Below are 11,227 nucleotides of genomic sequence, written 5' to 3' on the forward strand. Positions count from 1 at the left end.
CTTTTGTATGTAGGTTTTAACGCGCTTTTAATGAATGAGTCCATTACGGTAACCGAAAGGTGCCGGCCGACTCAATTTCGTCAGTAGAGACCATTTGCGATAATTAAGCACTAATTGCCAAATTATATGGTGTGATATACCCTAATGTGCGGTCAAACTGTAGGCCGGCCCGCAGCAGGCATCCAAATCCCAGTTCTGTACGCTCCATAAAAATCTATTAAACATAATAATGGCCAATGAAATCAATTTAACTGCATAGCAAAAAGGGAACGATCAGAATCCGGTCTGATACTTCTAAATAATTCGTATCTTTCTATTCATACGTATTCAGAATTATTTGTTTCTCTTTATATATTTTCATCTTTCTATGTGTACGTATATATATATATATATATATATATATATATATATATATACAAGAAATCGAAGAGTGTTAAAAAAATATAAGGTTATCGCTTTGAATCCTATGATTTTCCTATGTACGTATTGTGTACGCGTATGTGTTCTTGGTTGGTGTTTTATTGTTTCATTGTCTTTGCCTTACACTTTATTCATCTCCGTTCCTCATTTCACTAGTCTTCAGCATTTTTTTGTTAATACCGAACGAATGTTTTTGGTAGAATGATTGTTACAAGCATAAACATATTGGCTAAAAACGCTAAAAATCATCAATGGAAATACACGAATTTACTAAACAACGAACCATACAGCACTTGATTCGGTCGCTGCTCGATGACTCGCCTACGTAATAACTCATAATAAGTAAAGCCTCTATCCGCCGCGATGTTTTTTGAATTGACGGCGTCGCGAGGGGCTATGCTTTACGGATACCACTGCAATAAGAAAAGGTAAACATCCGAGTAATTAGACAGACAGCAGAACCTAACCGATAACTCGACTCCAAGGCGCGTTAAGCGTTCAGTGGTCAGCTGGATTTCGTCTGCTACATTGAACAACAGTTCACCAGAGCACAAAATGCCCATCCGTTAGTACGTTTGGCTTGAAATTAACATCACTGCCGTGTTTCTACCTAAACTTCTGTTCACTTGTTCGTACCGCATACAGATCAATTGCGCTTTTCTCCTCTATACACTGAAAGAGCTAGGAATCGACGAATCCATTTTAAATATAGTCCAATATATATCAGTATATAATGGACATAAAGTTTGGGAAGCAAGACAGAACGGAACATAACACGCCCGTGAAGCCCGTATACTTTGTATTTAATGCGATAGTTTTCTCATTTGATATTAATTATCATTGAGAACGTTATCACAGACGAACAAGTCAACCGAGACTGATTTCCTTTGATTAGTACTATCGAGCAAAGGTAATTTTCTTGTAAAGGTGCACTAATATACATGTAGATGATTTTAACGTTCACAGACGCTGCAAGAATGATCATATTACTACTGCAAATATTAAACACTAACTTTTTCTACAATAGAGGTGGCATATTTACAGACTGATGACGGGCGAAGTTGAAGAACAGTATCACGGAACGAGGTCAGAATGCATTTGCTTTCGAGTCTCTCTTTACGGGACTTGGTCGCAGAAACAGACCGCAGCCCCTATCGAAAATTAGGTAACATTTTCTCCGACCTAAATTCGTTCAGACCTCGGTTTCTTCCCGTCCAACGTCAATGTCGTACCAACTCTGGGGATCCGTGCGGTGAACTAGCCATCGTGTCCTTGCTGCGTCTACTTCGCTTTGCCTGCGACCGTAGGTAATCTGGTACGAGGAAGGAAAAGATGGGAATTAAAAAACTCATTAGTTTATATAGCTATTTGGCGGAACAAGTAGTATACGAAACCGTTATTTGAGGGACAGCTGAAGTCCCAGGACTTACCGATAAATCTTACAATTAAGTAATATTTTTATTACTTAATTTTATTAAGTCCAAGCCGAAGACGCTAGCAGGAAACCTCTGCAGGAAATTCGAATATCGTTGCTACAAAGCTCTTATCAGTTGTAGCTCCGTATCGGTTTCCGTTATGTTTTTTGTTATAGACAGTTGAATTTTGCATCAATTTACACAGTTGATATTACAGTCGCCCGCCATTGAGTTTTGTCTAGCATCAATCTCCTTCTCACTAACCTGTAATGAGTGTTCTCGAAGAAGCGGAGCTTGACAGGGATGAACAGCCACGAACCGGGTCAAGGTTCACGTTACTCAAATGGGTGAGCTTTTCAACTAATACTCCTTCACTGCGTGGGCCGCGGGCTCGACCTTCGTCGCTGACGCTTGGCATAGAGAATGAGCCACTCCGGCTTTGGCAGACATCGCCTCCACTTCCGACGCTGGTTCCTGAATACCGCCGCGGCCGGCATCCTCCCATTCGTTTAAACGCATCAGGCAGATCTGTGATAAAATAGATCGTATGGGTTTTTTATCGGTCGATTGGGTTTCGTATGTCTTGCAAATTAGCGTTTCGAAGCTGGCTCAAATTTGAAGCTAAACAACTGTCGACTTGACGCCGTACCTCGTGAAATATTTGTGTTATATTTGAATGAAAAAATTGCTAAAGAGCCACAAGCAGCTGCTAATGTCTGAATCAACCCTGGAACCACGTCAGTTCAGATCAAAGGTAGAAATTCCAGATCGAGTTAACCTTTGTCTTTTTTGTTGGCCTTCGACAAAATCACGGAGAGTGCAAGTACAACAGCACAGAGTCGACGTGTTTTTAAATTAAGGGGCAAAATAAAGGGACACTATGATAGGGGCACTCGATTATCAGTCTCGCACACAGTATTTGCAATACAATGATACGTATAGACTAATTAATATAAGCTTCTGATCCTTGGCTGATTCTCAGTCTAGAGTAGTTCATATTTTTCAAGTCTAGAGTCTTTTGGACGCTACATAATTTGATGAGTACTGGATAACTAATAAAAATCGACTACTATACCCATAATGATATTGTAAATAAAATAGTAGTAGTAGTAATAATAATGATGGTAATAATAATAATACTAATACGAACCTTCAAACTCGACGAGCTCCCATTCCCAACGGCTGTTAGGGTCGATTGAGTCGTTGCGTACGTCTACGCCCCATTTATCAAAGAATTCTTTCTGTTTTTCTTCACTAAATATTCGCTCGGGTACGGACGCCCTGGAGTCGGTTGGAAGTGTACCAAAAAGATTCCTACGGACTACGACAAGATAGATAAGTTGAATTAGTGACGGAATTCAAAAGAAAGCAGTAGCAACAAAAACTACTAATTAAAATACACAAAATAGACATAAAAAGGTCAGCCGAAGATTGTTACCAATTTAATATAACAAAGTTACAATAAAATTGGCAGGATTTAGATGCCTTATAGCACCGCCAACTTTGAATCACCCACTACTTATACAGAACTTTACGAGTATTTGATACATAAATTTGGTAGATAACACTTCAACCAAGTATTTCTCGGTGATTCCCGGTAAATACTTTTTAAACTACTGCTATATATCTAGTTTAATGATCGTTCGGAGTGTTTGCGGCCATTTTTCTGTAAAATAATTAAATGTCTTAGATTAAGTTAGGTAGTACTTCGGAAAGCTCGTCCCCCTTCTGCATCAAACTAAGTGTGGTTACGCGCAATTTCGAATTTAGGCCATTTCATCACGTTTCTTTATGTTTAACATGTGAATACTTTACAACTGAATCATCTCGGAGACTATTTCCCTCAGATACGCATAAGAAAGGATAACGCACTAACAACTTCTGGGAACAAACGATCTATCCTGTCTACATATAATGCGTCGAGTTGTTGAACAGTTTTTTCAGATTTACCCTAAAAAATCGCTCTGTTAGAAACAAATAGCTATAACTATACGCATATTCTACACAAGGCTTTTCCCTTCAATATTCCAAACTGCGCCTGTTAATTGCCCGCATCGATTGTGTAGCACGTAATGCGCTAAACTACACAAGAGTAATTATGGGAAAAAATATTGCCGTCTGATTAACGCGTTGAGCATGATATTTTTTAATCATTTCTATCACACTCAGCAGCCGCATGGGGATCTTTAGCCCGTGGGCTTTGATTGGGCGATCATTTTTCTCTTTTTTGACTGCCACTCAAATTACTGACAGCAATTGAACGATTGGTTTAATTGTTGCAAGTTTAAGAGCAGTATTTGTTAGGATATGAACTTCATTTCTCCAACAATATCAAGTTAAACCCAAAAATCACAAGATAAACAGGAAAATTAGCCCAAAGAGGACTGCGTACGCCCAAGCAGACTGCTGGCGAGTCTCCTTACTGTGATAAGCTTTGAGTAATTTTCTGTCCTCATGGAGAAAAGGAAAGGTCCTTGATTGAACGCATTGGTTTAACGGGTCGTGATGATATCTTAGTGGGTAAACAATGTATTTGTGCTTTAGTTTTAGGGATACATTGTGATCTAGGTTCTAACCCAGAGGGCATCGGTAGATAGAGAGACGGTTCATTTCGAGATGGCTGGGAGCTAGCCAATCCGTCAGTCAGCCCTCTGTTTAGTGAAAGGCTTAACGGCAATACCGAACATGATACCCAAACTAAACATTTAACAGGTCGTAAATTTGAAATGACTGATTTTATTGAGTTTTTGTGGATCATATGTGGAAATTAAGTGAATGCACCACTGACATGATGCTGTGGAAATTAAACAAGTTGACAATGAAATGTTGAAGATTTAGATGCAATATGCGTTTAGCACTACACTTAAGTAGAACTCCATTATCCTGGATTACAAATTTTACATATTGCCTTCTATTATTTGTCTCGTATACGGCTTGAATTGAATGTTCCCTTTAAATCCAATTTATATAAATCCCTGATTTTAAGTCTGCTAGTGTTTGTTTCATTCGACAGACACGAATTTACCTGAGCTACATTTGGGCGTAATTCTGATCCATATTTAATGATCATTTACAGCTCAGACCTTTTTGTACATGAAATGTATTGTGTATCTTATTGCATGAATTAGTCATCGTACCCTTTGACCTAAATAGCCTGTAATCCCGTCTCCCAATGGCCTTTCGAAATGATCCTATATGACACATGCGAGCTCCCTGATGATGACTTCTAGCATATGCAGTTTTGCTTTTGCGGCGATTGTATTCGCTATGAAATATCGAGAGCGAGCAAGGGTTGTCTTTAAAGCTTTCTTCGTCCATCGCGAAACCGCTGGCCTTCTATTGCATACTCGGTAATGATTCAAGGCCTGGCATCCTGTGAGTATCTGCCTTCCCTCCCGACAGAGAATGCTTTTTGGTACTCTATTTTTTTCCCAAACAACAATACAGGATCGAACTTCGTGTACTTCGAAGCGTTTGCAAACTAAAAGGGGAAAGCTCAAGTCCTCTGGGATATAATTTTTCAACAGTCGACAGGCATACGAGCGTAGCGCCAGAGAGCCGAACGCGGATCGACTGATCTGGTAAAAAAAAACAGATGTCTTTCCGATATTTTTTTTAACAAGGTACAACCGTAAGTTTAGGTTACTTCAATACAAATAGCCTAAAAATCGCAAAGAGGTAACATACAAATAGAATATTCTTCATCATGGCTTTCGTAGATTAAAAACATAACACCTTTGCTTCATAATAAAATACAGCAGGAACCTATTAATAGTTCTTGATGCAAATTCTTATCTAAAACTGAGAAACTTCTAACTTCTGCTTCCTTAGATTTCCTGGTACAGCAATAGAAAAAGTAACTAACGTTATTTCATACAGCCACTTCACTATAGTACGACTCCGAGATTATGTGTGAAAACATAACCCAAATAAGAGATTCATCTGCTCGTTTTCACGCACTCCACAAATTACATTCAATACAGCACATAGCCTAAATCAAAAGGTACGTTAGGGCTTCCAAGCTAAATTTCACAACAAATAGTAAAAGATGGAAACTCGAACAGGCCCCCCAGCGGTACACACCCAAAACATTTCTCTTATCTGTTCCATACGTAAAAGTTGATCTAGCATAGATGAAACACATTTTCCTAGTTTTATAGAAATATTGCTAGAACAATTATATATTCAGCGAGATTATAAGCTAATGGAAAAAAGAGAAAAAAAACATGATATAAAAAGCGAGGTAAGTCAATTTCTCTTCCAGTAAATGAGAAAAAAATAAAGTTTTGACAGGTTCTAATTCTTTTGGATCTTCTACCACCACGATAACATGCTAAATGAAATATTTAGACATCAGTACTGAAGTTCTAACATGATACAGGATTTATTCACGATTCGGTGTTCCGGAGACTTGACAAGAGCTTTATCTCCTTCTATTTTTTAACAGGTATATCTAGAGAAGAGTTCTAACACATGCAATTCCTGGGTACGAAACCCTCCTGCACAAAAATTAACTCTCGATACTGGTCTGAAATTTAGCCGAGTCAATTGGTCGTTGACAATTATTTAATCAGTTATTTAGTTTAGAGTTGCTTAAAACAAAACTCGTAGAACTCACTAAGATCCACAAAAAGTTATGAGCAATAGATGCTCGGGTGAATCCACTATAGGCATAAATGATATTCACTTACCATTTGTTCGGCCAACCAGATCGATTTTGGTATGTTCCATGATTGCAATGCTATAAATCCTCGTCACTATTCGTTAACGAAACGCCCTTAGCCCTCAACTAGCCGCCGTAAATAGTCCACCACTGCTGAAAATAATTCGTCACAAAATCACTCGAGTTCCAGTTTGTGTGGTTCCCAGTTATCGTTTATTTACACATACACTCCATCATTGACACTGCAATACTGTTTACGTAAGCAATAGACCACAGGTTAGATCTGGTGTTAATTTCGAGACTGCCAGTTAATAAGGCCGATGCAGTATCTCCACGTAAAATTGTATATGCCTATCCGATGCACAGAGGAAGTATGATCAATTAATTTCGCATCGAACAACTGTCCTCATACTGTCGCGGCAGTGATAGTGAGCCAATTGTGTCTTTTGTTTCTTTGAGATAGATCACAACTACACAAAGCACGCCCTCAGCAGGTTTCCTTCAATAGACTGGCGCAACGTTTCGTGTCTGGTAAACTGGACCTCTGCGCTGTCGTTACAGCCGAACCACTTCCCGATGTGGCAAGGGCATGCAACTATGACTCAGGCTTCCCTTGCCACCTCTGGCGAAGATAGCTATGCGGCCATAAAGCCTAACATACAAACCTTGCTGGGCATGCGCCAACAATACCTGTGTGCGCCCTCTGGCGGCTAGACAATGAAATATGCGCGTATTGCGGTTTGTCATGTTACGTTAGGAACTGTCTAATTCAACAAGCCTTTTAGGCAAGATATTTTAATTCCGTTAACAATTGGTACGCAATCGGAAAATAATTTATGGCAATCCGCATTACTTCATACGAATATTGCTACAAGAACTTTATTTTTGCAAAATGTTTTTGTTGCAGCTGCAACAGATAGGTTGGTTATCCCCTCTAAAAACAGATAAAAATGATGTATACACAATGACACTTATATTTCGCTATTTCAGATCACATTGTTAGCGATATAAAGAGAATTTGGCAAGGGCAGCAACAATCTTTTATTTGAAAAGTTCGAACCTGTCGCCGCCATCCTTCGAACGATTTTGCTCGATGATTAGTTATTGGTTTAAATCGCAAATACCAGTTGTGGGCTAATCAGTGGCCAATCACAATTATCGTGATAATTATCGATTATGGTTACGGATTATCACGATGGTTAAGGCTAACCACAATATTTTTTATACAATATTGTGCTTTGTAATGCTGTTCAGTCCTAAGACGTGTACCTCAATCGTATGACTGCGAAATGCTAAATAGCATAAATAAACGGCAAAATAGATTGTAGAAAGATAAGGAAATTGTCACTCACCTGCATATCGTCGGGCTCACATGAATTTCAGGTGTTTTCCTATTCAAGAGGTTATAGCGAATGATTTCTCGCTAGTCTCTTAACGAGGACGATGCAGCTTGGTTCGGATATTGTCACACATTAACAGCGAACAAACAAAATAGCCGGAGCTGAACCCCGCCTCGAATATAAACTTCTTGGTTGACGAGGGCATCTGATAGATTTATGTTACAAAAATTTGTTAATCACTGTTTGAATTTCGGCAGCTGCCATAATTATTACTATATAGTCACACGAGTTACACAGTCCGAGAGCTCGTTTAGAGCTCATATATATGCTCATAGGGAATATAGGAGTATTTTTTCTAATCAACGAGTAAAAATGTTATTTCAAAATTTGAAATTATAGAAAATCTATGGGTTTTAATTGTCGTAAAGATGCGACTCACATTTGTTTCATTCTTTTGATTAGTGCAACGCCCAAGGGACCGTCTCTCCGCATATTCTGAATAGTATCCGTGAATATAAACTTTTCAAACTTTTTGACGATGATGACGGTATCGTCTTGAATTCGAACGGAATCGTGACTTTTCCACGAAAAATCGGGATAGGCGAATTGCTTTAACAAAGATTGTGTCAGTGAAATGCCGACTAGTTCATTAGGTTTGCCCTGTCGACGGTTGAAGATGCTGATTTTGTACGGGGATAGCTCAATAACGTTAAGACTAGAACTTCCGCAGCGTGTGCCGGCTGACATTATTTGCAAGGCTTCTCTAATGAGGTCATCTGGGAGACTACCTCGTGGTCCAGCTAATTTTGCACGAACGATATCCTGATTATCCAAATCGCTACTCAATTGTGCCATTGACCTCTCCATAATGATGTCATCAGCACTTTCGTTTGAGAGATTATTGCAAAGTTCAGCCGGCGTTAAGTCAACAAATAGCTTGGCAAGGTTATGATCTAACGAACGATTATTGTGAAGCTCGGTCGAATGCTCATGAACAGCATCCTTAATAGGATTGTCTGTAGGAAGACCGGGTTCTTGCGGTGGATTTAACTTAACGACGCTTCTAACAGTTCCATCTGAAAAGATCCATTGAACAAAAGACTAAGACTCACTAGGACAAAAAATGCACCGCTACAGACGGGGTGCGACGAATATATGTTAAAATTATTTGTCCTTATGGAGCTAATAAGGCATTTACAAAACGGTATAACGTTAATAACCACATGCCTCAGAACAACACTTTCGAAAAGTCTACAATGGAGGAAACCAATTATATGCCTAATTTAGCACCTTTTATTAACCCGACAGCTTGGACGTCGTGTCGTTGTCAAGGTTAGGTTCAGACCTGCGGCCATGAAGGCTACACTGGCCATGTCTTTTCACATTTAAGCCTGATACATAACTAAAAACAAACGAAAAGGATCACGAAAGAGCTGACTTTGTAAAGACGAAACGACGTTTGTTATCGTATTCGAGGCACCTGATCTAACGCCTAGCACATTTGGGATTTATGCTTCCAGTGCATCCACCCTTATTCCGTCCTGTCTATTTCTAAATAAACCAGCGACAAGTAAATTACGGTGAACCAACCTTCCATTATTAGCTTTTCCCATAGCCAGTCACTGTTCGGATCGAATGCTTCAGTGCTCGGGTCAAAACCCCACTTGTTGTAGAAGTCGCTTGATGACTTAAGGAGCATTTTATCCTCAGCATACGTCGTGTTTTTGTCGAATTTGCATAGCGTTATCTTCTCCACGGGTTTTTTATGCGGGGTTTGAGGCAGCCCATTTGGCCCGAAAAGCTGTCGACGGACTAGAAGATAGTAAACGAAAGACAGTAACAGCGAATAGTGATAACGACGTTACGTACGTTTGTCTTCGGAGCAAGCATAGCTGGTACGAGCTCAATAGCCTCTGCTAACAGCAGAAAGACAGTGCGGCTAATGTAAATCAAGAGCTATAGCACATTAAATATCTTTTTACAGAAATACGAACGCAGAGTCATTTCTACACAGATGCATAACAATAATAATAAGGTGACAAGGTCTTTTTCGTTTGTGCTTGCATCTTGCACACGCAACAAATACTAGCATATTCCTATGGCCATATAAATGTAAAATATAGTTTATTGAAGCACAAGAAAAATGGCTGAAACTGTGTGAAGAAATAGCTTATTTCATTTAGAGAACTTTGTTCGAAATCAAAAGACAAAACTAAAAATATCAAAAATAGAAAAGCGAATACCACAGTCTGTTCGCAAACTCTTATACAATTATTGCGTAGAAGTTACGTTAACTTATGGAATGACATAAGCACAAAAAGGACGAATTGGTATAGGGTATATGGTTTGACCGACTACTGTTTCTAACGTTCGTTTTGAATTTGTATTCGCATTCAAAGCAATTATTTGTTTATTGTGATATGATAGAATTTGGTTATTCCAGGGATAGTAGGTGGTTGGCTGTCCGTCAATTTCAATACGATGTACGTTGGGTCATCCCCATAATCGCGCACTAGACCCAGTCACGTAAGCCTAACCAATCCAAGTTTTCTAACATCCGTTATAATCAGCCACTCAATTTAATAAGTCGATGAAAATAATTATCGCTTCAGGTTAAACGTAAAAGTGAAAAAGCCAGCCATAGACAGGCACCCCGGAAAATTCTACGAACTTTCCTTTCATAAGGAAGTGCAATATCTTTAAGAAAATTGCAACAAAGAACGATGACCAGCCCTTCTTCTCCCTACATTAAGCACCAAAATCACATGGAGCGTTTAGGTATGGTGCAAATATGCATAAATTGACTTCGTAATGAAGATCACAATTAACTTCACAAGAACAGATACATATATCCGCCTCGGTAATAACACGAAATCGTCTTACTCTTTTCTACGTCCTTCTTCCTACGCAGGTCCTTCGTGGCGTCACTGTCCATTGTCAGTGCTCAAAAAGTCTTCAGAACGAAATCTTCAGTGCTTAGCGAAACGTGGTCTTCTTCACGAAATGACGTTCTGACTTATCTGCTCCCCTCCCACTGGTTTAAGACTTGGCTTTCCAAGCACGAATAAAGCCTGTCACGATACTGCATCCGATCATTGGGAGTCCGCTCGTAGATTACAGTTTAGCAGACACGCTTCTTGTGCCGTATTTCAAAGCTAAACTGAGTTTGGAAATAGAACAGTGCACAGGGCCATACACAGTGCCTATATTTGGTTACTGTTTTATCTAAAAAAAAATAGCGAGCGTAGTTGTCTAGCTATAGATGCGGACTGGTGTCCTTTAGGCTGCTGTCAAAGGTTTCCTTTCCTACCAGTGGGCTCTTACGCACGTTTCCCTTGATGCCACGTCATCAGGTCACGATATCGACACAACTATTGGCTGCCAGCACT

The 11,227-nt window shown here is 39.4% G+C and overlaps 1 protein-coding gene across 5 annotated transcripts; it reads right to left on the reverse strand.

Annotated features, from left to right (window-relative positions):
* Window position 1: 1 nt before the first annotated feature.
* On the reverse strand, window positions 2-11,191 carry LOC111258869 (uncharacterized). Of its 5 annotated transcripts, none has more exons than XM_022830420.2 (6): window positions 7,851-7,991; window positions 6,527-6,651; window positions 2,986-3,156; window positions 2,100-2,363; window positions 1,434-1,732; window positions 2-833 (listed from the first exon to the last, which is right to left on the reverse strand). In XM_022830420.2, the coding sequence occupies exons 2-5, from the start codon at window positions 6,564-6,566 to the stop codon at window positions 1,641-1,643; spliced, it is 567 nt and encodes a 188-aa protein (XP_022686155.2). In that variant the 5' UTR covers window positions 6,567-6,651; window positions 7,851-7,991; the 3' UTR covers window positions 2-833; window positions 1,434-1,640. The 5 variants fall into 5 exon arrangements, with proteins under 5 accessions (XP_022686155.2, XP_022686154.2, XP_086823744.1 ...); XM_022830419.2 differs by having other exon boundaries at window positions 6,527-6,648; window positions 7,851-7,985; XM_086967618.1 differs by lacking the exon at window positions 7,851-7,991 and having other exon boundaries at window positions 1,463-1,732; window positions 6,527-7,039.
* Window positions 11,192-11,227: the final 36 nt, after the last annotated feature.

This window comes from Varroa jacobsoni, unplaced genomic scaffold, assembly GCF_002532875.2.
Source record: "Varroa jacobsoni isolate VJ856 unplaced genomic scaffold, vjacob_1.0 scaffold_273, whole genome shotgun sequence".
Lineage (NCBI taxonomy): Eukaryota > Metazoa > Arthropoda > Arachnida > Mesostigmata > Varroidae > Varroa > Varroa jacobsoni.

Excerpts from the sequence above, each read along its gene's own strand:
- LOC111258869 (XM_022830421.2), bottom strand. The coding sequence starts at position 10,773 with ATGGACAGTGACGCCACGAAGGACCTGCGTAGGAAGAAGGACGTAGAA. Across the intron at positions 9,651-10,721 it reads GAAGAAGGACGTAGAAAAGA|TCCGTCGACAGCTTTTCGGG; the intron begins GTAAGACGATTT and ends ACTATCTTCTAG. Across the intron at positions 8,044-8,277 it reads ATCAAAAGAATGAAACAAAT|ATGCCCTCGTCAACCAAGAA; the intron begins GTGAGTCGCATC and ends TAAATCTATCAG.